The sequence below is a fragment of the Microcebus murinus genome, chromosome 16 (genome assembly GCF_040939455.1).
Source record: "Microcebus murinus isolate Inina chromosome 16, M.murinus_Inina_mat1.0, whole genome shotgun sequence".
In the NCBI taxonomy this organism is placed as follows: Eukaryota; Metazoa; Chordata; class Mammalia; order Primates; family Cheirogaleidae; genus Microcebus; species Microcebus murinus.
In genome coordinates, this window is record NC_134119.1 from 51,860,385 (window position 1) to 51,887,317 (window position 26,933).

At 43.6% G+C, this 26,933-nt stretch overlaps 1 protein-coding gene across 5 annotated transcripts in view; it reads left to right on the forward strand.

Annotated features, from left to right (window-relative positions):
• The window catches only part of AFAP1 (actin filament associated protein 1), a 190,026-nt gene that overhangs the window by 85,959 nt on the left and 77,134 nt on the right, over window positions 1-26,933 (forward strand). For all 5 annotated transcript variants that reach the window (XM_075992936.1, XM_075992935.1, XM_075992937.1 and 2 more), the window contains 2 exons: window positions 2,574-2,671; window positions 16,261-16,369. In XM_075992936.1, the coding sequence (XP_075849051.1) occupies window positions 2,574-2,671; window positions 16,261-16,369 (207 nt within the window). The remainder of the gene's footprint in view (window positions 1-2,573; window positions 2,672-16,260; window positions 16,370-26,933) is intronic.

The window sequence follows — 26,933 nt, forward strand, 5'->3', positions numbered from 1 at the left end:
AGCACGTGCCAAAATTCCAGACTCCTGGAAAAGCAGGTGGTCAGCAGGGACCAACCACACTGTTTGCACAAATAGTGCAGAAAAAGTAAACCAACCTTACCAATTGGGGAATGGTGGGGGTACTTCTGAAGTCCCAGTTCCTAGGTGCCAGTCAAGGGCCAGACTTACAAGCAGGCCCCTGTGCACATGGCGGCCTCTGGCCTGCTCTGTTAACTCTTTCATGCTCAGCAGGTAAGACAGAAAAGTGCAATAGTGAGAGCATCAAGGGTTATGGGAGCACTCATGGGCAGAGTCCAAAGTAAGGTGGTGAGAGTGGAGAGTGGGGCAGGCTAAGAGGCAATTCTTGGAGGTTATGCTGTCAGAATCTTGGAGGCTCTGTAGGAGATAGCTGGATGAGGTGTAGAGATTTTTCTTATTGAGGGAGAATTCACAGACCAGACACGTCACTCATTTAAAGTGTGAAATTCACTGGTTTCTAGTAAATGAAGCCACAGTATGACGCAGTTATGTTTGCATTCTGGAGAACTTGCCTGGCCCATCTGGAAGATGGGTCAAAGGGTTTGGTGGCAGATTGAATTATGATGTGGATACCTGGGCAGATGGTGAGACCAGTCACTTAGGATATAAAGCAGGTTGAGGACTGTATTTTGGGGTCAATATGAAATGTTCATGTTTGTAATTTTGTTACTTCCTTTGGTCAAAATCTAGGCTGCTTAGCCTGCCTGAGAAGGCCCTTCATAATATTAATATGTGGGTGTGTATGTTGTGTGGATTCTTGAGTCTAACTGGCTTTGCCTCCTGGCTCTGCCCATTACCAAATGTGTGACCTTGCACTAGTTCCTTAATCTCCTCACACTTTATCTGTAAAAAAGTATTAAGTAGCATCTACCTCGTGGGATGTGAGAGTTGAATGAGATAAAATATTTCAAAACAGTGCCTGACACGTAGCATCACTCAATAGCTATCAACCATTATTTTTTATAATTGCTTTTATTAAGCAGATCGGCTGTTATTTTTTGTGATTCTTTTATTAGCAGAGGTTGTGTTACTTTGCAACCTCATCTCCTCTATGTAGGAGAAGGTACTTTCTTTTCTGAGTGCGTGGTCCCACCATCTATCCAGGCATCCTCTCCCCTTCTGTCAGCTGTTGCAGACTCCTAGTCTGGGCACACACAGTGCTTGGCCCTCTGTGCCTTGGTAGTGCTGTTTGCTTTCCCTAATTTCCTGTCCTCTGTTCCTCTGCCCGGCTAGCTTGAGTCCTTGTTTCCTTCTGGATGTACCTTCTGATATTTACCAATTCACTAATTTTTTCTTCAGCTCTTGAATTTGCTTTAAACCCATCCACTGATTTTTTTTTTGGTAGTAGTAGAGTTTTCCTTTGTTCTTCTTTTCCCTCCTTTTCTTTTTTTTTACTGTTTGCCAAAATTCTCGTCTCCATTGCAGCCCCTGGAGGTCAGGCACTAGGTTTTTTCATATTTTCATTCCTGGCCTCTAGTGTCATGTCATGCTTGATCCATTACAGGTGATCATTGTTAAGTGATTATTTTTATAAATCTTTCCAAGTGAGCTCTGGCATATAACCAGTGCTGTGCCCACACTGAGACTTGTTCCCTCCTCTGCTGTGCCTTCACTGGCATAGTGCACACCATGTTTTCTAACAGTTAGTTGTATGTGTATCTGTCTTCCCGATTCCAGCACCAGTGCTTTGAGGGGTGCGAGCTTGTATCAGTCATGTCATCCATAAAGTATGTTTATCACAGTAGCTGCCTTTAGGAGAGAACTTAATAAAAATCTCTTGATTCCTAGAAACATGTCTGCCCCCTTAGTGCACGGGTAAGTACCGTGTTTCCCCAAAAATAAGACAGGGTCTTATATTTATTTTTCCTCAAGAAGACACCCTAGGGCTTATTTTCAGGGGATATGTTATTTTCCCCTCAAAGCCTCAGCTTGCAGCACGCACAGGATGGCCGGGACCTAATAGGTGGAGCCAACCTTGTTGGTGGGGCTGCCCACACCTTTCCAGTCACCTCTGGAGCAGTAGATGTCAGATGAGCAGGGCTGCTCATCTTCTTTACTGCTCTGCGACAGAGTGCATGGGTTGTGCAGACATGCATGCTGCATAGCCACGCCCATCACTAGGTCTTATTTTCGTGGTAGGGTTTATATTGCATAAATGCTTAGAAACCCTGCTATCTTATGGATAGGTCTTATTTTCGGGGACACACGGTACAATCCTACGTAGAAGTTCAGGTGGAGTAACTTGCCTTTGAGAGGCAACAGGACGTTGGGGAGAATGTAGGCTCTGGGGCCAGCTCCATCACTTCCAGCTATTAATGTTTCAGTCTGTTCCTTACTCTGTTCTTTTCTTTCTTTTTTTAAATTTGAGCCATAGATTTTTAACCTGTAAAATGGAGAATAATAATACCTACATTGCAGATTATTATAAAGAATTAGAGAAAATAAATATTTGCAAAAATATTCAACAAGGGGCTCAGAAAATGATGGCCCCTGGTACTGTCATCCCCATCTTCCTCATCCTCATCCAGGTCTGTGGTTTTGGTTAATACTTACAGGTTTTGAAGTGAAAGATCATGCTCAGAAGCAAGAAACTACTGGCAGCCTGCCAGCCCCTCCTCAGATGCCTCTGCCGGAGATCCCTCAGCCCTGGCTGGTGAGTTGAAGCTACCTTGGTGATCTCTGGGGCACATGATGGGGCAGATGCCTTACCTTGCTCAAGGCACTCCTTTGAGTTTGTTTCCAGGGCTGAGAAGCTGCTGGTAATAGCTAACTGGTAGGCCCTAAGAGTAGCTTTCCTCTTAGGAAGCTGGTGTTTCTGTGCAAACTGCTAGAGCCACAGGCCCATAGAAATCTGTTCTTAGGACAGATTAAGAAAAAATGAAAACAAAACTCCTAGAGGATTTAGCGGCACAGTAATATTGGTAAAGCCTGAGAACTCAACCCTCTTTCTGAGCTAACACTGAATTTGAATACCTTATTCTGAAACTTTAATATTCATTGCGATGCTTCCTCTGGGGTTAACTATTTTTTTCCCAAGGGAGAAAAATATGTACCTATTCCAGAAATGTGTATTTTATTTGATTTTATGCATTCAAATTCAAGTTGTTGGTTTTTTTTCTTTTTTGTCATTTTGTTCAATCCGGAGATACATGCTTATGCGATTTTTCATGTACCCTTCAGCTTTTACTGCATTTGCTGTTTTCTACTTGTTTACTCAGGGAGATTAGACTTTTATTCAAAGTTAGGACAAAATCAGTTTCTTAGAAGTTCTCTGTGTTTGCTTTCAGTGTGAATCATCTAATTATCTGTCTGCCAGGATCTGTGGGAGGGCAGGGTCTTGTGTACCTCTTGCCTCCTTGGTCCTAGCGCAGTGCCAGCGTCTAGTAGGTGCTGAGTAATTATTGTAGCAGGGGACAGAGCAACATTAGCACTTAGTGCATTCCTACCACATATCACTGGTCATGCTTGGTATGTTTTTCACTTACAGTTTCATTTAATTCTCACCACTTGGTCTCAAAGAACCCCTAAAACACTTCTTATCATGTGAAGAGTGTGTATACCCGTTTTTCAGAAAAGGAAATTGAGGCTCAGTGAAGATTTGTGGTTTGATCAAGATCATTTAAGTAGGAAAGGCAGAGACTGTAACTTTGTCTTTGATTTCAAATCTGTCCTTTTCTCAGCAATACTAGTTCAGAGGTGTGTCATCAGAATAGATGCACGTATGACTCACAGACGGACTGAAGCCCGTTCACTGAACCAGTATGGGGGCGGCTGAGGGATGCAGTGCAGCCTCAGACTGCCTGCCTCGCTCTCCCAGCTCTGCCTCTGACTTGCGTGATGTGGGGAGGTTAGAGTAACTTCTTGGTGCCTAAGGGTTATTGTGAAGATAAAAACAGTTAATGTATCTCAAATGCTTAGGATATATGCCTCACATATATTTAAGTCCTGTGAAAGCTGTTACTACTTAGAGCAGTGCTTCTCAAACTTTGATGTCCTGGTGAATCACCCAGGCATCTTATCAAAGTGGTTTACTAGATCTGGATGGGGCCTTCCATGCTGCATTTCTAACAAGATCAAAATATGAAAAAAACAAGAAAAAAGAAACTAAAGAAGTAGATAACAGTTATCTACATTTTCTTCTTCCCAGGACAGCCTGTGTTCCCATTTGTCCTCTTTGCTTCTGGTCTGTTCTCTGCCTGTGAGTCCAGTGCAGGGGCCACAGCCTCTAGTGGCTCTTGCAGCTTGGCTAGTTCTAATTAGATGTGGTGTAAGTGCAAAATACACACTGGATTTAGAGGACAGTATGAGAAAAAGGATGTAAAATATACGTTGATAACATGTTGAGTTATATTTTGTATATATTGAGTTAAAGAAGATATATTAATAAAATCAATGTACTCACTTTCTTAAAATAAAAATGTAAAAAAGAAAGCAACATAGCAGCATGTCACAGAAGATGGGAAAATTTAATAGGGAATGCTAATGTTGGTGTATATTGAATCACAAAAGAAATTTTAAAATAGCAGCATCACCTAGAAAATGAAGGTGAATGTATTCTTCAAAGACAGCCATGTCTTAGGGGAAGAAAAGGCAATTATTTATCAAGATGCAATGCTTCAAAATATAATTAATGATTGTGAAAGTTTGCTAGCTCTGTGTAATTGCCCATAATATACTTATTCATATGTCAGATTTTCTTTTTTTCTTTTGTTTTTTTTTTCATTATTTTAAATTTACAGCATTACTTTTTACAATTTGCTGCATTAATATTGGAGGTATACATTGCATAAAGACTTTTAGATTTCTAATTTGTTTTAGGTATTTTTTGTAAATTTGGCTTCATGAAAGTGCATTATCACAACATTGACTTTGTGCATAAATGTTATGTATGTATGTAAAAACATTGAAACTTCCTCAATAAATGAAGAGATATCCTTTGAAAAAAAATAAAATAAAAATTTAATCACTTTCTGTGGCTACTACAAAAATTTAAATTACATATGTGGCTCACATCTGTACCTGCATTGTTTTTCTGTTCTCTACATTTACTCTTTTCACAGTTGAGACCATATGGAATACATAACTTTATATATTTTTTAAAAATATGTATGACATAGTTGTCCTTCTTTATAAACTTCTTTTTATTCATTTTCTTTTTTTAACTCTCATCCTGTTTGTTGTAGAAGCTTGTATGGTTTGATTAGGTTTTTAATTTTTTCATGGCCTCACTTGCTATTTTTAGATATAGTCTGAAAGTAAGAGTCCAAAAGCATATAATTCAACAATATCAATCCTATTCATTGATATATGTTTATCTGAAAGATGAATAGCTATATGTGAAATCAGTAGTTCATTAATTTCCTGTTTTTGTTCGTCTTCTGGTTTATTTTTGTTTATTTTTCTAAGCTTGTCTTAAGCCTGTGTGGCTCTCCTGTTATATGTCTTAATATGCTGTGTCTTGTATTACATCATCCCATTTCATATTGGGAAAGGTGTTTTGAGATTGAGGGTAAATTATAGACATTTAGAAGCATCCAGAAGTGTCACAGCCCACCAGGTTCATTGCCTGCTGCTTAAGAGGATGACAGACATATATAGGAAGGACTATGAAAGACTGAGAAAAGAAATTGTAGAAGATGTAAGCAGATGGAAAACCCTACCATGCTCATGGATTGGCAGAATCAATACTGTTAAAATGTCCACACTATGGAATTAATGCAATCTTATCAAAATATCATCATCATTCCTTACAGATCTAGAAAAAATGATTCCATGCTTCGTGTGGAACCAGAGAAGACCTCATATAGCCAAAGCAATCTTAAGCAAAAAGAACTAATTGGGAGGCATCAGTCTACCAGTCTTCAAGCTTTAATAGAAGGCTATAGTAACCAAAACAGCATGGGACTGGCACAAGAACAGAGATATAAACCTTTGGAACATGACTGAGAACCCAGATATAAAACCATCCTCATATTGTCACCTAATCTTGGACAAAGCAGACAAAAATAAACATTGGGGAAAAGAATCTATATTCAATAAATGGTGCTGGGAAAACTGGATAACCACATGCAGACAATTGAAACTGGATCCCCACCTCTCACCTCTTACAAAAATCAACTCACGATGGATAAGAGACTTAAACCTAAAGTGTGAAACCTTAAGCATTCTAGAAGAAAATGTTGGGAAAACTCTTACAGACTATTGGCCTAGGCAACGAATTTATGAAGAAAAACCCCCAAAGCAATCACAGCAGCAACAAAAGTAAATAAATGGGACCTGATCAAATTAAAAAGCTTCTGCACAAGCCAAGGAAACCATCATTAGAGTAAATAAACAACCTCATAATGGGAGGAAATATTTGCATTTTACACATCTGATAAAGGCCTATAACGAGAATCTCTATAGAACTGAAGAAAATTAACAAAAAAAATCAAACAACTCCATCAGTAAATGGGCAAAAGATGTGAACAGAAACTTTTCAAAAGAAGGCAGAATAATGGCCAGCAGACTTAAAAAAGTGCTCAAAATCTCTAATCATTAGGGAAATGCAAATGAAAACCACAATGAGATATCACCTAACTCCAGTGAGAATGGCTTTTATCAAAAAGTCTCTAAACAACAAATGCTGGTGTGGATGTGGAGAGATAGGAACACTCATACATTACTGGTGGGACTGCAAATTAGTACAATCCTTGTGGAAAGTAAATTGGAGATATCTCAAAGAGCTAAAAATAGAAATACCATTTGATCTAGCAATCCCACTACTAGGCATCTACCTAAAGGAAAAAAAGACATTCTATAATAAAGACATTTGCACTCGAATGTTTATGGCAGCACAATTCACAATTGCAAAGATGTAGAAACAACTCAAGTGCCCATCAATATGTGAGTGGATTAATAAAATGTATATCATGGAGTTCTACTCAACTATAAAAACAATGGTGAACTAGCACCTCTTATATTATCCTGGATAGAGCTGGAGCCCATCCTTTGAAGTGAGGTATCATAAGAATGGAAAAACAAGCACCACATGTACTCACCATCAAATCGGTACTAACTTATCAACACTAAGGTGCTCACATGGTAGTAATATTCATTGGGTGCTGGTCAGGTGGGAGGGGAGGTGGGGGTGGGTAAACGGATGGGTAAGTTGATGTGGCGTGCACTGTATGGGGAAGGGCACAGTTGTAGCCCTGGCTGGGACAAGGCAGAGGCATTATATGCAACCAAAATGTTTGTACCCCCATAATATTCTGCAATTGAAAAAAAATAATGGTTTGGGCCATGCAAAAGAAAAAGAAAAAGGACCAGACAATGTTAATAAAAGTAATTTATGTTAGTAAATTTGTCTATATGTTGATAAGGGGTAGCATTGCTGAAAGCACTTTGTAATGTATGATGGAACTAATGAGTAAATATATTCCAAATAATGACAGCCAGATTTTTTACTATTGGGGAAAATTACAAAAACACAGTATCTTCCCAAGCATAAACACTCAGGTGTACTAACAACAGTTACTTGGGTATAACAGTTGAGAGCAGATGAACCATGTTCCTAAAGAAATAGATCAAAAAGGGAAATATATAAATGCATATCACTAGGGTTGTTAGGTGTGTGCACCCAGTTTCATAACTGCAGTCATCTGAAACACTGATGAACAGCCTAAGTCTTTGGACGAGAATGCTCAAAACCCTGGGTGGGTCACCACCACATGTGTAATCACCCAGAGAGCTGAGATCTCAAGAAATTTTATCTCTCATAAATGCACATGTATAAAAAGGACATCTCTTCATTTGCTGAAGAAGTTTCAACATTTTTATATACACACACAAATCTTGAAACAGTCAACATTGCTATAATGCACTTTAATAGGTCAGATTTGCTAAAAAAAAAATGTGTAAAGCATATTAGAACTCTCTCAAAGTCTCTACATAGTTTATAGCTCCAGTTGTGGAAATGACAGGAAGATGAAATACTTAGCATGGCAAATTGTGCTATGTGTGAAGGGACAAAAGTCTTGTACCACTGAATAATCTGGCAGGGGAGACTCTTGTTGTTGGTTTTTTTTTTTTTTTTTTTGACTCTTGTATTTTTTGACACTGTTTTCACCTCTGTGATCTTTGAAATACTTGCTGTACTTGTAGTTGGAGAATGGTTGTGGTCTACAAATTTTGTAAGTATATGCTGTCCATTTGAAAGTCTGATTATTGCTTGGCTGTTGCAATTAAGCAATTTTCTGCTTTTGCAGCACCAATAATAATTAGTGTTTAAACTTTTTCACCATTAAGTAGCCTCATATTCTTATCACAGCCTATTTGTGAAGAAACAGTTTCACAGATCTCTTCCTTTCTGTTGTAAGGGATACGGTAAAAAGGAGTGATATTCGACTTCCGTGCTCCCAAATCAGTGTTAGGGTTCTTCAGAGAGATGGAACCAGTAGGACATGTGTGTTTATATGCATGAGGGGGACTTATTCGGGGGATTGGCTCATCTGATTATGGTGGCCGAGAAGTCCCATGACAGGCTGTCTGCATGCTGGAGGCCCTGGGATGCTGGTAGCGTAGCTCAGTCCAGTCCAAAGGCCTTAGAACCAGGAAAGCTGATGGTGTAACTCCTAGTTCAAGGCTGATAGCTTCAGGCCCCAGGGGCCCACTGGTATAGATCCTAGGAGTCCAAAGGCTGGTAAGCTGGAGTCTGATGTCTGCCCCAACCATCCCTTCAGTTTGTTTTGACTGAACCTATCTAAAGCATCTCCGAGAATCATCAACTCTCTTTGTGCACTCATTTTTTTCATTGGTTTATTTATGTAATGATCAAAGTAAAGTAGATAATTATAGTAATAAGAATTTAAGGAACAAAGCTAACGCTTAGTAAATAAAGAGGAAGCTGTTGGCCATGAATGTTTAGCATTTCTGGGACCTCAGTCAGGGTTTTATAGAGAGAGTGCAGAACATGTGTCGACTCGTGAGTCAGTTAGGTGGAGCTTGGTTAAGACAGTTCTACTATATTTTTCTGATAGTTTTTCAGTGAATTTGTATGTAATTCAGCAAGTAAGCCAGTCACTCAGTAAATTAAATTTGCCTTTGATGAATTGGTTTTTGGCCAGTTGGTCATTTGTTATTGGCAAATTGACTTTTAGGAGAATTTGCTTACAGTGGAGTCAAGACCAAATGGGTGGGCAGCAGAGCCAGGTGGAGGGCTGCCGAAAATTAAGGCACAAACCGAAAACAGAGCCAGGTATACTGGGAGCACTGCAAATAACTCTGCATTGTGGGCTAGTGGGGTTTGAGTGGGAAGTCTGCAGGTGAGGCCAAAATTCTCTGCACGGGCTACATTATGAAGGACCTGCAGGCCATGCAGAGAAGTTTGGAATTTGTCATCAAAGCAAACTTTGTCATCAAAGTAAACCATTGGAGGACTTTTTAAAATTTATGATTTACTTCAGCGAGGTGATATTTCTCATACATTGAACCATATTGCATTTTATTTTTACCTCTTTGTTATGTATGTATTGAAGACTGCCTTTTATCATAGTTATTTGTTATAAACTCTTTAGGGAATAGGACTTATCTTTTTTCATCCCTTTTAGTGCCTAACAGTGCTTCATGCAGTTATTAACTATCTCTTGACATTCTTTAACCTCAGTTTTAAGCTTTGGAAGATGTTCTTTGTTTCTTATACTTTTTTTTTATTTCTCACATTGTATAATATGTAGAAAATACTGATGACGGAAGCATGTCAAAAAGTCAGTTTTGTAATATTGATGATGCTTTTACAGAAGGAGGGAATATTTTCATGTCACTATTTTGCCCTCAGAGTAAGCGTGGCAGCAGCCTCTGGTGTCCCTGTGAACTGTGATTCCTTCTACATGGCTAGTGTCTCTTTGGATGTGCTCCTAGGGGTGTAGGTGTGTCTGGCGTGTGGAAATTTAGAACCTCTCCTGCATCTCTGCAACACAGTGTGGCCTGCAGCCTGTTTAACACTCTGCTTTAGCTCTTCGCTTTTCAGAGGTCCTCTGGGATAGGCCGAAGTATGGGTATGTATGAAAAGACGTGCCTTTCAAAAGATTTTTGTTTTTGTTTCATTCTGAGAGTTGTGCAGCTATCAAACAGACTGTAGTTAGTTTGCAACAAGTGCTGAGAGAGCATTTGAAGAGGTGAGCCTGGCTCTTTGGGAAATGGATCACATCTGTGTTGACGTTGGCGGCTGTGCCTGCCGCCCAGCTCGAAAGCTGCCCTTTCGCTGAAGGGGTTTAACCCAGACAAGCACCCTCCGTGCTCCATTTCCTGCCCATCTTCAGAATAGCATTGAGTTTAAACCCAGGAATATCTCAGATTTTTGTGATTGAGAAGAAAGAAGAGCAAGGTCGACTCCTCTTGGGGGTATAGTACCTGAACAAGGCATTTTCTGGACATGTTTTTATTTAGTAACTTAACCTAGGGTAAAAGAGAACGACTTAATTCTTTGATATTTTAAAGCCAGAGCTTATGTAAATTTGATGCCTTTTTATGTTATCAGGTAACAATGAAGTTTTCTTTTATTGTGGTGAACTATACATAACATACAGTTTACCATTTTAACCATTTTTAAGTGTACCGTTCAGGGGCATTAAGTACATTCACATTGTTGTGCCACCACCACCAGCACCCATTTCTGAAACTTTTTCGTTTTTCCAAACTGAGACTCTGTCCCCATTAAACACCAACTCCGCACACCCCCAGCCTGGCCATCGCCCACTCTACTTTCTGTCTCTATGAAACAGTGAGGTTGGAGGCTAGCCCTTACCCCCTTGTCTGTTGAGTGTATTTTATCCTTTCTAAAGTACTTTCATGGCAGCCCTGTGATCTAGGTTTGACAGATGAGATTATGAGGCTCTTTGAGATTATGTGACAAAAGTAGGTATTTTACCACTTGCAGAGTTGAGACTAAAGCCCATGATTCAAAACAAAACCATTTATTTCTGTATGGAATAAGATGTGGTCCTTTTAGAGGATGTGAACCATCTTGTTCCCCTTTCTACTCTTGTCTTTCGCAAATCTCAGAGTTCTGGCCCATGTATAATTCCAGTGGCATTTTTATCTTAAATTCACTCTGCTACTGGATTCCAGACGCATACCCTACTTAAACTCCAGCTACACTGTTTTTCTGTCCATGTTGATGCCTACCTATGGGTAGAAAAGAGGGGGAGATGACATGACCCCACAGGATTTTCATTCTTTGTCATGCATAAATAAAATGAGAGAAAACTTAAGAAAAATATGTGTGACTATTTTCCCAGTGTTTACTCAAGTGCTGTGTGGAATGCAAATTAAATAGTGACCAGAACAGAATGGTGTGTAATTTGGATAAAGACTTTTATTTTGCCAAGAAGAGTACGTACAAAATTCTTGGTGTTAGGATTGAAACCATTTTTACAGTTTAAACTATTAATATAAAAATATTATTATCCACTGAAAATGACTGTAATCCAATCGTCCGTTTCCCTCGGCAGCACGATACCTTCTTAAAGTATGAGCTGTGGCCCAGGAATTTTAGATTATGGCACGAATGTCATGCAGTGCTGCTTAAATACTCGGGCTGGCTAGAAAAGGGTTTTGCTGGAATGTGATGGAATTAAAACTTGAACACTCATTTTCTTGTTTCAGAGTATATAATTTTTGACTGTTACTCTTAGCAGGTTTTAATTACTGTAACCAGAAAAACAGAATTTGTATGCAGCACTGTATGTATAGGATTAAAGTCAGAAAGTGAGTCCAAATTCTAGGCTTATATTTTTCTTAGTTCAGATCAGGTCTCATAATTTATTGGCATTTTTTTGGTGGAAAGGACTGAGTAATAATCAGGCCAGGAGGAGGGAAGCTGTGGGCAGCAGCAGAGAAGCAGGGTGCCAGGTGAGAAGAGCGCCAGCAGGTGCAGAGGCGTTGGTGCTAATGTAACGGCGTGGAAGGCCAGTTTTCCTTAAGAAACGGATCCGGATCCGGTTGTGCTGTGTGCTATGGAAAGCAGTCTCAGCAGGTTGGTTAGTTCCTTCCTTCCATCCTGTCCGCCCAGCCCCTGTGTGTCAGGTGCTGAGGGAGGCAGTAGTGAGCCCCGTTAGCAGGCAGTGCCCGCCCGCTCTGGCTGCCTTCTGGCTTCTCCACTACCAGATAGCAGGGGTGGAGCCAGGTTAGGGCCTTGAATCTCTTCAGCCTTAGGTTCCTCATCTGTGAAATCACAGTTGAAACTGACATCTCAGTGTTACTTCCTGAACGAGAGAAAATACATACATAAAGTATCCCAGGACAGCACCTGGCACGTAGTAGGCGAACAGCAAATCAGGTTGAGCATCCCAAATCCCCAAATCCAAAATGAGCATTTCCTTTGAGTGTCATGTTGGCACTCAAAAAAAGTTTTGGATTTTGGAGCGTTTCTGATTTAGGATTTTTGGATTTGGGATGCCCACCTATTAAGTTTATAATGCAAATATTTCAAAATCCAAAAACATCCTAGATCTGAAACACTTATGGTCCTAAGCATTTTAGATAAGGGACACTCAACCTGTAGTAATAGTGGTAATAATTATTATTGTGTTTATACCACATAATTCTCTGAACATAGTAATTCATTGTTATTATTATTACTAATGGAAAAGAATTCTCTGTGTGGCTTATTCTTAAAGTAGCAAAAGTAAATACTAATGGATTTTTTTTTCCCCAAAAGGTGGGAATTAAAATTATGGCCAGTATTGTAAGCCAGCCAAGCCTATAAATCATATTACCGTGCTGTTGTAAGTACCGGTTTTCTCTAATAAGACCTGGAGGAGACCTTAAAGGAGAAGTTTATAATACCTTAAGGTCGTTAAGTAGCATTACTATCAAAACCAGGTGCATTTGAAGGATCTGCTCTGATCAGAGATGCTCATGTACACAGGGTCAGTTCTCACTCATAACGTAAAGTTGGCTTTATTGCCTATTGACCTGCAATTTTATTTGAGACTTGGTCTTGCTCTGTCACCCAGGCTAGAGTGCAGTGTGTGATCATAGCTCACTGTAAACTTTGACTCCTGGGCTCAAGTGGTCCTCCTGCCTCAGCCTCCTGAATAGCTGGGACTACAGGTGCATATCACCATGCCTGGCTAATTTTTTAAATATTTTGTAGGGATAGGGTCTCACTATGTTGCCTGGGCTGGTCTCACACTTCGGCCTGAAGTGATCTTTCTTCCCCCCTTGGCCTCCCAATGTGCTGGGATTACGTACCTGGCCTGGACTTGTAACTTTATAAGAATACTAGAACTGGAGATTCTGGAGACTGTTATGATGCAATACCGTCGTTACAGGCGAGGAAACTTGGGCTCAGAGTTCTGGGAACGTTGCACAGACCAGGGAGCTGCACGGGACCTAGACGGGACACATGCTGTGTGTCCGAGTCGCTCTCTTCTTCATTGTACGCTCTTGTTTCCTGCCTGTCCTCTGGTTTCCTGTGATCCCGTTTGAAAACCTGTCTTCCCTATTTGTACCTTTTAAAATTTCTGTTAATTGTGATTTCAGTGGATTCTTACCTATTGGAAAAGAGCTGAAAACATTTTTTCACCTGAAAGCTCTGGCACTGAATAATAGTTTGGATTTCTCTTTTCAAACTCTCCTGTTTGACCTTTAACGAGCCACATGTGTCTGAAACCTTTGTGGCAGATTTCAAGGATAAATGGTATTTGAGAGTAGAGCATTTCTAGCAATATTATTAATATTTTTTCAGGAGTATTTTTTCAAAGTGAAAATAGTTTGATTTTTTTTCATGATTTCAAAAGTGATAAATACCATGTAGAAAATCTAACTTATACAGGTATGTATTAAAAAAAGAGGTACCTGTTATTAACATTTTTGGTGAATGACTGTCTTTGTATATATGTAAGCAGAAACACAGATTTTATATAAACGAATCATAGTATACCTGTATTCTTTTATTCAGCAATATCTAGTAGAGCTTTTTTTAAATAAATGACTATGCACATGCATTATCCTATTAAATGCCTGTGGATGTAACAATATATCTAAGCATTCCTCTCTTGAAGAACATTTAGATTGTTTTTAGATTTTGGTAAATAAATTTTTATTGGACATTCCTACACCTTTTTTTCTCATTGTCCAACTGATCTTCTTGGCCTGTATATCTAGAAGTGGAATTATTGCATCTAAAGGTATATCTCTCAAAACATTGTGCCAGATACACACCCACCAACAGGGTGTGGAACCATGTGTTCAGAAATCCCGTCCATTTAGAGAGTAAGCTCTTTGCCTTAACACCGTTGTGTTACTCGCAGCCCTCAGGAAGGGAGGCTGACTTGTACTACTTAATAAGCATTGTTTGATTCAACTATTTGTAATGCTTCCCTGGGACTTGACTAATTTGACTGTTTCACCATACTAAAAGGAAGTTGGAACAACCTACATTTCATGAATAAAAGAAACTTAGTGAATCAAACAATTCTTTTCCAAAAGCAACAAGCAGAGATTTTAACCTGGGTGTGGACTCCGGCACAGACCTCTTCTGGTGCTGAGCGTGGTGTGTCAAGTTCCATTTTAGGGGCTGCTTCTTAGGAAGATATGAATGACCTGGGTGTGGTCCAGCATCAGACCACAGAATGATGACTGTGCAGGAAACCAGCCTTCTGCTTAGGGGTGCAGAGGAGTTGGAGCTATTCAGCCTGGGGAATAGGGCTGGGGTGGAAGTGGGAGAGCTGTCATCGGGACACAGAGGGACATGGTGCGGGTGATCTTGCGTGAGCTCTCTCCTTCATCTGGCGAGAGGAGGGAGTGGGTTGAATGTGCTGTGGATCGTTAGTATTCCACAAAGGACTTCATGGGTTGAGTTACGCGAAAAGTGATGGAGGCTCACGTTCTAGAGAGTTGACATTAAAAAACCAACAAACCAACAAACCATGATTTCATTGGAATGTTGTTCTACTTGGAACCTTAACTTGGTAGACCTTGTTCTGTTCACTGTGACACACCCCTTCCTAGTTTTACAGTATATAGATGGTGTGAAATAGCTGCATACTATTAATAGATAAAAAGAAAGAGAATATGAGTATCAGAATGTGTTTGGCAGGCACATCTGGTGTTTGAAAACCCCATCTCTGTCATATACTAGTGTCTGATTTTGAGAAGGTGGCTTTAGATTCTGAGCCTCAATTTCTATGGCTGTAAAATATACGGCAGTATATAGTAAGTACCCTGTTGGATTCCTGCATGGATTGAGTGGTGTCCCCTGTGACAGCGCAGAAGCGTCTAGTACAGCTCCAGGCAGACAGCAGGTGCTCGGTGAATGCCAGCTTTCCTTCCCTTTGTTGACCTTCCCTGTCAGCAGAAGGACCAGTGAAAGACATGGCCAGAAAATCCTGTAGCTGTTCGTGGGAAGGACAGGTTGGTGTGGATTAGAGCCATCAGGAAAGTTTAAGCTAAGAAGGGGACTTCACCTGAGTCTTGGAGGCCAGGTGGAATCTGGATAGTCCTGGAACGAGCCCTCAGCCCTTCCACAGTCCGAGGTTCCGACTGCACCTCCGGAGAGTGCCTCTGTCTCTGAGCTTGTCACGAGGCTGCAATACAAGTGGTTTCAGTAAGGAGCGGATTCCCTCTGCAGAGAATACCTTCCACTTTCTGTCGGAGAGTGGCTCCTAGGTGATCCGTACTTTTTTTTAAAGTTTTCCTGGCACATATTAGGAATATGGTGAGAATGTGGGCAGATGTCACTCACCGATTCAGGCAGTGTGGACCAGTGCTTTCTCTGTGCGGAAGGCCTGGCAGACCTGAGCAGTGCTGGGTTGCGGGAGCTCACAGCCCAAGTGGCGTAGCTGTGGGGAGAAGTCGGCGTTTAATCTGGGAGGGGCAGGGGGGTGAGTATTGTGGGGGTGAAGATGAGCTCAGCAGCCCTCTCAGACCTGGGGAAGGGCCCTGTCCCGTGTTGGGAGGGGAGGTGAATGAGGCGGGAGTAAGGCCGTGTTGCATACTTTTGGAGCCCCGCAAGTTGGCGAGGACTGTATAGCATGTACATCAGGGCTGGGTGGACGCAAGCAGGAAAGTAGCAGAGACACATTGGGAACTGGCCTTCCAAACCTCTTTACAGGACAGGGTGCTTTATTGCCGTAGACGTTTCAAGGGAAAGAGGAAAATGTTGGCTCGAACCTGTTAACTGGAAGTACAGAATTTCCCTCTAGCAGTCATGCTAATTTCTGCATTGTTTTTCCTCTCCCCCCTCCTCCCCCGCAGCCTCCTGACAGTGGGCCTCCACCATTACCAACGTCCTCCCTCCCAGAAGGTTATTACGAAGAAGCTGTGCCCCTGAGCCCTGGAAAAGCTCCGGAGTACATCACGTCAAGTGAGTGGGGGCTCTGTGTGGTGAGCTGGCCTCTATTTACAGGACTGCTGGAGGGCCCGCCCCTTTCTGGGCATGAAGGGAACAGGAGCATCGTGGAACACGATAGAGATGTAGGGCTGAGCAAACTCTGAGCCCACCGAGATCGTAACTCCAGAAAGGGCTGGGAGAGGCTAGAGTGCCTCCGGGCCGTTGTTCCGCTGAGGTCTTCCTGGTGACTTGGAGGTTGGGAGGCCTTACTGGAGGCCTTAAAGAAGCGTGTTCCCGGCCGGGCGCGGTGGCTCACGCCTGTAATCCTAGCACTCTGGGAGGCTGAGGCGGGCGGATTGCTCGAGGTTGGGAGTTCGAAACCATCCTGAGCGAGACCCCGTCTCTACTAAAAATAGAAAGAAATTAATTGACCAACTAAAAAATATATATACAAAAAAAAAATTAGCCGGGCATGGTGGTGCATGCCTGTAGTCCCAGCTACTTGGGAGGCTGAGGCAGGAGGATCGCTTGAGCCCAGGAGTTTGAGGTTGCTGTGAGCTAGGCTGACGCCACGGCACTCACTCTAGCCAGGGCAACAAAAAGTGAGACTCTGTCTCAAAAAAAAAAAAAAAAGAAGCGTGTTCCCTTTGGCGGAAGAGAAACGGCATTTTGCGGTCTGTTTTCATGAGTGCCTCAGCCCCCTCCCCTTAGCCTTTGAGTAGAGCGTGTCCCCCTTGGGCTGCGTCCACCCTGGCATGACCAGAGCATTTTCTACCAGGCTGACTGTCAGGTTAGAAATAATTAAGTGCAACACAAATAGGCACGTTTGTCATAGATTTTTGTTTGTTTGTTTTTATATAGGTTTTACCAGAATTTTTTTTTTGAGGTATGGTCTTGCTCTGTTGCCTGGACTAGAGTGCAGTGGCATAATCATAGCTCACTGCAGCCTCAAATTCCTGAGCTCACATGATCCTCCTGCCTTAGCCTCCTGAATAGCTGAGACCACAGGCATGTGCCACCACACCCAGATAATTTTTAAAATTTTTTGTAGGGAGATATCTCACTATGTTGAACTCCTGGGCTCAAGAGATCCTCTGCCTTGGCCTCCCCATTTGCTGGGGTTACAGATGTGAGCCACCATGCCTGCCTACCAGAACATTTTGCCTAAGTTGTAGTCCTCGTGGCTCCAGGTAGTTACCTGCTGGTAACCCTCAGACGTGCCTCTTCGTTAGTACCCAGCTTTCAAGTTCAGAGAAAGAATGACATGCTGACGTTGGAAACCTCTCTAGGACTATCTATGGAATGTATTTTGAATTGTTGGCTTTATATCTGGGGTCAGCATCTGTCAGGCATTGTACTATTGTCTCACAAAAATGATAAAGTAGAGTATCTGAGTGTGTCGACTTTGGGGGTCCAGCTTGCTTTGCTTTCTTTATAAAAGATAGGTAAGTGAAAGGTGAAAAAGTGCTTGCTCGTTTTAACCAAGAGGCTTCCTGTCCATTGACTTTTCATGCCATGGTCTCTAACCTCTTCTGTCTTCGTAGGGAAATTCTCTCCTTCATCCTAAAGTGGCTTTCATGTTACTTGAAATCTCGGCTACGTAGAGACTTTGTGTTTTCGGTCTTTCTCTTCCCTGACAATAAGGAAGCATAGCTTCCAGCAAAGCAGAATCTAACTTGATTGTTAGATCGTTGTGGATTTTCCCGCTGGCATATCTGTCTGTGAAGAGGGGCTATACAGGAGTCGTGCCAGCTGGACTGTGTGCGCAAGGGCAAGGGGCTGTCCCGGCTCACTCTCGCTGGCATATCTGTCTGTGAAGAGGGGCTATACAGGAGTCGTGCCAGCTGGACTGTGTGTGCAAGGGCAAGGGGCTGTCCCGGCTCACTCTTGCCGCTCTACCGGAACAGCGCAGAGAGCCCACTGCCAGTAAGCAGCGGTTGCACTCGGAGTTGGAAAGGGATAGTTCTGATAAAGGATGCTAGAAAATTTTAAGTTTAGGAACTATTTGGCAAAAATATGTTTAAATAATTTCTAAGTGTCAACTATTTAGGAAGACAGATTAATTAGAAAAGAGAAAAATTAAATGGCTTGATATAATTTAAAACTTCATTAGGTTCCTTTTTTTTTTTTAATGGCAATGAGTAAAGAAAAGAATGTGTTCTTTTGGTGAGAGTATTTCCTAGTATTTGGAACTTGCCTCTCTGGCCTTCCCCCACTTTCCTTCCCCTCTCTCCCTCAACGTACTTTCAAGCTGGAAACTTAGAGTGGTTCTGTTTGATGTTGGGGGCCGTCGTCAGTTCTCATTCTGAGAAGCTGCACATAGCTGATGTGCGTGTCCTCTTCAGTGGAGCTGTTCCGCAGCTGCCAACGGGTGGGCAGCTCGCGCTGCACTGATTCCAGAAGGAAGACGAACAGAAGAACTCGGTTTGGGGAGACATGGAGTCAACAACAACAGCCACTGTGGCTTCTCTAGTGAAATGTCTCCTAACTCTCTGCTGATGGCTTGGGGACATGGCCACCTCCCCTTGGAGGGACAGCAGCACTGAGTGGACTTGTTAGCTCAGCCCAGGATTTTACTGCCCTCAGTTAGAGATGAACTTTGAACAGTTTTGTCGACCCCTGTCAGTTATGATATCTTCAGAGAAGCAGACCCACTGCGCATGTCACGGAGTGAAGGGTTTATTGAAGGAATGAGCTGTCTGCGGTTGTGGGAACCTGTGAAGACGCCTGAGAGAGGCTGGATGAGGACTGGGGAGAGCACAGGCAAGGTGGGCCGGCAGGTGAGCCACAGCCTGGGTAAGCTGCAGTGGCACCTGGTACCCCACACTGACCTTCAGAGCGTATGGGCTGCTGCTCCCTCTCTACCTTCCGCACCACTCCCAAATTTCTCCTGTCGTCACCCTACCCCAGAATCATCCAAGAAAGAGGATTTTGGGAAATTTAATTCCAGCCTTGATAAGTTGATGCAATAGAAAACCAGCACAGTTTAGCTTGCGTCAGTTTGGTATCCATGCACAACTCTTTTAACCACACTGGATTTCCAAATAAAGACAAGAGCAAAATCATCTTGATCCTAACATGATTCAGCTATTGCCTGTATAATGGAAAACTCTCCAACTCCCCAAAGAGGATACAGAGTCTCTTTATCCAACCTTTGGGTAACACTTTTTTCTCTTCTGGTGCCAATAACTTAAATTCTGGCATGGAAGGTTGACTACTGTTAGCACCTCTTAGATTAGATGGTAGGAGCCTGGGAGGGGGAGGAGAGATTTAGCATCTACATCAGGGGTTCTCAAACTTTTTAAACAGGGGGCCAGTTCACTGTCCCTCAGACTGTTGGAGGGCCCGACTATAGTTTAAAAAAAAAAAACTATGAACAAATTCCTATGCACACTGCACATATTTTATTTTGAAGTAAAAAATACAAACAGGCAAAAACACTCGCATGTGGCCCACGGGCCGTAGTTTAAGGACACCTGATCTACATGGACAGATACATCCATATCCAAATAAGGAAGAAAAGCTCATGACAAGTTCAGTCTTCATCTTTACAGCTGGTCAGTGGTCAATCACTGGTATTTATAACTTCTTGTACTGCCAGTTCCATATTCCCCTCACCCTCAGCAAACTCCTTGTTTGATCTAGGTTTCTTACTAGTGGGGTGACCCTACTTCCGTTTCTGAAAGGTCTGGGCCCTGAGTAGGACTTTCTGTATTGGGTGGTTGTAATTGTCCCTTAATATTAATCAGGGCATGGGAGGATGAAGGAGTGCTGAGGGGTACTTCTAGGTCCCAGACATGTTCTTCCTGTTCCCATTGTTTGAGGACAGCTTCTTCTCAATCAGGATCAGTCATCCCAGCCACTGCAGTAGCCTCTTTCTTTTCTTGTTGGTGTTGTAGGATGAGAAACTGGGTGGCAGCTTCCATTTGCAGTTTAACCATTGCTGTATCCTGCCTTAGGCCAGTGGAGTCCAAAATTTTAGGGAAGGGAAACAAATATTTTTTTAGTGGATCACCAGGGATAGTAGTGAGAGGAGCTCCTACCATTCACCCCTGGATTCTTGGACTTGTGACTCCTGGCTATGGGAAAAGCTTACCACTGCGTCAGAACATACACTGCTCGGAGATGGTCCGGCAGATAATACTCATAGGATGTGGCCAGTTGGCTGGCACTAGAGCAGAATATTCAGGAAACCTAGAATTCTACTGACCTACTGGGTCAGCTCCTTCAGAGTGGCGGAGAATGTGGCAAGACCAGTGATTTTCCTGAGCACAAACGCCTTGTTGCACTTCATTTGCTGTAAAGTGAGTTCTTTGTTGGAGGCAATGCTGTGTGGCATCCCGTGACAGTGATGAGGGTGTTCTTAGGCTGTGGGTGGTGCTTTGGGCAGGAGCACTGTGGAGAGAGGAGGCGAATTTACTTTAATGATCTCCTCATGATGGACACGGACTGGTGATAATGATCTGCTGCCAGGAGGCCAGCTGATAGTCCCAGAAATGGTGGCGGGGCGGGGGCCCGAAGGGGCACATCAGCCTCTCAGAAGTGCCTGGCGGCAGGTGAGTCTTCATGAGTGGAGTCCACATTGCCGAGTTCCATGCCACCCTGCCACCTCCATCTCTGCCACCAGAGCCACTTGTGCATGAGCCCATCTGGACAAGAAGTCAGGGGATAGAGGCCGACGGATTTGTGTGCAGTGAGTGGGTCATGTGGTTCATCTGAGTGCTGAGAGCTTCTTCTGCTGTGGTTGCCCTGTGCTCAGCTTCTTCCTGGTACACAGATATTCACATTGTTTGCCCATTTGGAAGGTCTGCTCACAGGTCAAGCTGTTTGCTACGAGTTTTCTAATCAAGTTCCTATCAGGTCTTGACCATTAGGCCATGCTGTGGATCGCTGTTAAGTGAAGGGGCGGTGCAGCAGGAATAGGAGCCGGGGACACCTAAACTGCTTGTTGGTGCAGCTTCCCTATACCTTCCAGATCTGAGAAGCCTGTGTCACACAGACCACTTTGATTGGATGGTGGGGTGCTCCTGCATGGGCAGCTCAGGTTGCATCTTAACGTGGTGTCCCGTGATGAAGCATTCAGTCTCTGCTAGGGCGTCAACAGCCCAAAGCAGTTTCTCAAAAGTAAAATAGTTGTTTTCAGAGGACAGTAGGGGCTGTGCCCCCAAATCCTAGAGGCCTGCACTGAGCTTCACCTGTGCAAGCCTGCCAGAGGCATTCATTCCCAATTTCTGGAGCAGTTAGGGTTTGATCAGAGAAGCAGAACAACTGTGATATGGACTAGAAGACTTATTCTCAGGATTAGACCTCACACAATTCTGGGAGCTGCTGTTGCCTCTGTGGCTGGTGGGTCTGGCATTCTGGGAGAAAAGCCGGGCCTGAGGTTGGGGAGACAAAGGAGAAACTGCAATCCCTGAGGACAGGCTACAACCCATCTGTCTCTGGCTTCTTCCAAACTTGACGACACAGGTCACTTGCAAAAGACACAGGTGGCCTTGGCTGTGGAGTCGTGTGAGTACCTGTCCCAGGACACCAAGATGCCAGAGGAGGAGATCCCATGGCAGCTGGGGGCTCCAAGTCTGGTGTTGCCCCACACCAGCATGGTGAACCGTGAGCAGCAGCAGTAGCAGCCTTGGCAGTGCCTGGCACCCATACTGGCCCCGGGGAGAATGCCTGCTGCCCCTTCCCTCCCTCCAGACCCTCACACATTCTCTTGTGGCCAACCTCACCCAGACCACACAGGGAGGTGGAAGTGGACTTCCAGCTTAGCTAAATTGACACAGTATAAACTCAGTGTGGCTCTTGTTGGTTTTTTTTTGTTTCAGATCTAGATTGCATGTTTATTTTCAGCTTTCTAATTTCCTGTCTTCTGGCTCTCCTCCCTCTCCCTCTTCCAGGGGGCTGGTTGAAATGCCATTTCTGATTTCATGGAGTGTGCTACGTGTCTACTTGAAATGTGTCATATGGTACAGCCAATGTCTGGAGGTTATTATGAGCTTCTTCAGGCCTGGTCTTGGAGTGTAAGGTGTACCGGTGCTTCACACCTGCTTCTAGTATTCTCAGGTTCACAAAGAGCTTCTCTGTGTCCTTCATTTAATCCTCATGACAACTCTGAGAGAAACAAGGGAACAGGCCTATCTTAAAGAGACTGAGTCATAAAGAAATTGAGTGATTTATACCATATTCCTCTAGAGTGGGAACTAGAACTCAGACTGGCCATTTGAAAATGTAGGTCAGATCTGCTCTTTACTTAGAACTGCCCAGTGGCTTTCAATCCCACCCAAAAGTGAAATCTGAAGTCCTCACAGTGGCTCACAAGATTCTGCAGCACTCCCATCCTACCCACCTTTACCTACCACCATTCAGCATGGAAAAACCAACAGAACAAAGTAAGGAGTGAGAAAAGTGCAGTCCATTCAGCAAGTGTCTGTTGAGCTCTTCTTACGTGCCAGACACAAACAGACACAAACTTTCACCCTCTTTGGTCTGGCATTCTAGCGGGAGTTGGGGGTCGGGGCCCCAACTGAGCCCTCTTGCTCAGATCCTTGCTTCCATGGAGTTGTGTGGAGCAGGTGAGACGACAGAGGGGAAAGCCCTTTGTGAATCTGAAACACTCGGTGCAGGTGTGGAGCATCATTATTATGATGAATCAGTATTGAAACCCAAAGGAGCATTTCCAAATATTAGCTAATGATTTCATAATGTATTCCATTTGGACATATCCCCGTTCTCCTATAATTCCTTTGTTTATCGTCTATTCCCCCCAACACCCGACGCCCACCCCGACCCCCAACTCCTGCTAGAATGCCAGACCAAAGAGGGTGAAAGTTTGTGTCTGTTTGTGTCTGGCACATAAGAAGAGCTCAACAGACACTTGCTGAATGGACTGCACTTTTCTCACTCCTTACTTTGTTCTGTTGATTTTTCCATGCTGAATTTCCATTCAGTTTTTGTTTTTTGTGACATGTCTAACACTGAGCCAAGTTTTGTTCTCAGAACTCTTGAGCTGCGAGAGGAGGGACTGACACAGCTGCTGCCCTAGCAGAGTCGTCTTCCTGCTCAGCCTCTTGCCCTGCCTTCTCTGAAAAGTGAGGTCATATACCAGCCGGGAGTCCTGGTGGGTCTTCTGCTTCTTGGCTCATGGAATGCAATATGGCGAAGGAACACGACAGGGTCCCTGAGGTCCCCCACTTCCTGGTGAGCACCTGTAGTAGACAGGGCGCCAACACTCACTGATCACTTAACCTTGTCTGTATCTCGTGTGGCTTTGAAAGATAAGTTCTTACATAATTTGACTGGAGAAAAAGCATGGCCCTTTGGAAAGCTGTGATAGTAGAGCCACCTTATCAAGACTTCCTTTCTGGCTCTTTGATTTGCCAGATTTGCAATGTGTGCAGTATTGCCTTTGATTTCATGCTATTTTTTTCTGGAATGAACATTTTATGGTTAAAAAATAATATGTTATTGGCACTTTCTTAAGTTCTATCAGAACTGCACTATGATAGTAATTCCTGACCATGAAACTATTAATAGTTTCTGGTGAAGAAGAGTGTGATGGTTAGTTTTTGACTGGATTGAGGAATACTTAGAGAGCTGGTAAAGCATCATTTTGGGGTGTGTCTGTGAGCGTGTTGCCAGAGGAGATTAGCGCGTGAGTCTGAGCAGACTAGATGGTGGGTGGGCACCATCCAATCGGGGGGCCCAGATAGAACAAAAGCAGGAAAGGCAGCTTAGTCTCTCTCTTCCTGGAGCTGGGACACACTCTTCTGTCCTTGGACGTCAGAATGTCAGGCTCTCTGGCCCTGGGACTCCAGGACTCACCCCAGGACCCCTCCCCTCTCTTCCTCCCTCCCCCTGGGCACTCAGGCTTCTGCCTCAGACTGAGAAGTGCTAATCAGCTTTCCGGGTTCTGAGGCTTTTGGACTTCGACTGAGCCACAGTGCTGCCATCTCAAGGTCTCCAGCATGCAGACGGCCTGTCATGGGACTTCTCAGCTTCCTTAGTTGCCTGAGCCAATTCTCCTAATAAATCCCTTCTTATCCATCTGTCTGTCTGTCCGCCCGTCCATCCATCCATCCATCCATCCATCCATCCATCCATCCATCCATCCATCCATCCAATCTCTCTAGAGAATTCTGGCTAAAACAAAGAGCATTTCCTAACCAGCAACATCTTATCCATACAGTTCGGTTGTTGACTTTGGTCTCCCTGCTCACTGTGCACAAAGTGCAGATATCACAAAATAATGAACATGGGACTACACACTAGCACAAGCTCTGTGATATAGCACAATTGTTTTTTGAGGGTGAGTAGAACTCCATGGTATATATATATATATACCACATTTTATTAATCCATTCATGTATTGATGGGCACTTGGGTTGTTTCCACATCTTTGCAATTGTGCATTATACTGCTATAAACATTCAAGTGCAGATGTCTTTTTTTCTTTGGGTAGAGGCCCACTAATGGGATCGCCAGATAAAATGGTAGTTCTATTTGGAGCTCTTTGAGGTATCTCCGTGCTGCTTTCCACAGAGCTTGTGCTAGTGTGCAGTCCCATGTTCATTATTTTCTGAACTTGATGTTCCAGAGAATGAGCTGAGCCCTGATGGTTCACGGTCCTTCAAGCCATTGTGAGAATCGTCTTTATGGAATAAAAATATGATTATGTCCATCACCCCTCTTAAATCCCTCAGTGCACATGAGACCCTAGCACAGCATGGGATGGGTGTGGCCTGGCATCCGCCCATCTTCTCTGTTCCATGTTCCATCAGTTGCCCCCACTTACCCTGCGTTCTAGGCATGCTAAACTTTTTAAAAACCCTTTTTATTGTAAAACATATTTACCCACAAGTACATGAAATATGAATATACACTCAAGAACTTACCATAAAGCAAACCACCACCCAGGTCAGGGATGGAATGTTGTCGGCCCCAGAAACCCCCACCCTGCCTCAGCATAGCCCCCTCTTTCTGTGGGCTGTGCTGTTCTCCCTCATTCATTCTCCCCCTTGTGGGTAACCGTGTGCGTCACTTTCGTGGCACTCACCGACGTGCTGTTGACAAAGTGGTGGGCTTCACTGTGCCTCTGCAGTGTTTCTGACACTCTCTGGTGCCTTCGCTCGTTGTGCTTCTTCTTCCATCTGGTCGTCAACAACTCATTTCCAGGTCTGGCTCTGAGTGATCTCTTCTCTTTAGGCTTCTCTGCATCCTGCACGCGACGTCCTGTCCCGGCCTCTGTAATAATGTGCTGCCCTAGATCAGGGATCTCTCAGTCCCCTGCTGTCCGGTAGAGCTCCGGCAGTGATAGGACCGTCCTTACCTGTACTCCCGGTGAGCCACTGGGAATGTGGTGAGTGTGACTGTGGAACTAGGTGTTTAATTTTATTTGACTTTAATTAAAATTTAAATAGCTACCTGTGGCTGCCCCATGAAATGGGGGTGTTGGTACTTGGTGGCACTGGTGTTTTGGGGGGTGTGGGTGTTGGGGGGTCATGGAGGAGAACCCGCCTGTGGGGTATGGAAGGTTTGCGTAAAGCAGCACAGAGGAGAAGCTGGGCTGTACTCCCTCATTCATTCTCCTTTGTGATCTGTGACCAAGACCCGAGGGTCTATTCCCTTTGCATCTCGCCCCTCCTGGCGTCCCTCGCGCCCATCTCAGCCCCAGTCTCGACGTCTCTTCCTAATGTTGCTGTAGATGCCTTCCTCTGGCCCTGCCTCTCCACCAGTCCCTGCTCCAGCCCACTCTCAGTGCCATTGCCAAAGGTGCCTCTTCAGTCTCCTCAGTTCTTGCTTAAAATCCTGCCTGGACTTCTTTTCATCATTGAAAATTCAACTAAAGCTTTAAATCTTTCTGTTCCCTGCCTTAGTATTGAATCTCTGCAAGGAAATTGTAATGTAAACATGATTACTGAGGGCAAGTTAAACTCTAGGTTCCAGGGAATAAAAATATGAGCTGTCTTCTGTATAACGCCTGCCCTTTCTGGTGCTTTTGCTAGATTGTGCAATTGCCTGCATCAGCCATTGTTCTCCTTATCTACCCTGTGTTCATCATCTAGTGCTCATTCCTCAAGTATGTTTTGAGAAGTGAATAGGTTCCAGATGATTCCTTCGGTTAAGGGGAATTCAGAGATGAATCAGACACTCACTATCTTGATGAGCTTATTATCCTACACGGCTGAAAGCAATAATATGAATGACAGTCACTGGTATTTATGAAATACTTTTGATGTGCCAGCCATTCCTCCTAGGGCTTTGCAGGTGCAGTTTAAATTCAGGTGACATTTCTTTCTTCTACACTGTTTGTGCTTGCCACATGCCAGGTGCTGTGTTAGGTGCTGGGATATCACGGCCTTACAAGATGGCCAACTTCTCCCCAGGGGCTCACAGCCTGGTAGCGCAGTGTGATGAGTTTTATGTTGGGCAGATGGAGACAGGCAGGAGGGGCATTTGTCTTAGTCTGCTCGGGCTGCAACAACAAGATACTGTAGGCTGGGCAGCTCAAACAACAGCAATTCATTTCCTCCTGGTTCTAAAGGCTGGAAGTCTGAGGTCTGGACACTAGCACGGTCGGGTTCTGGAGAGGGAGGTGCCT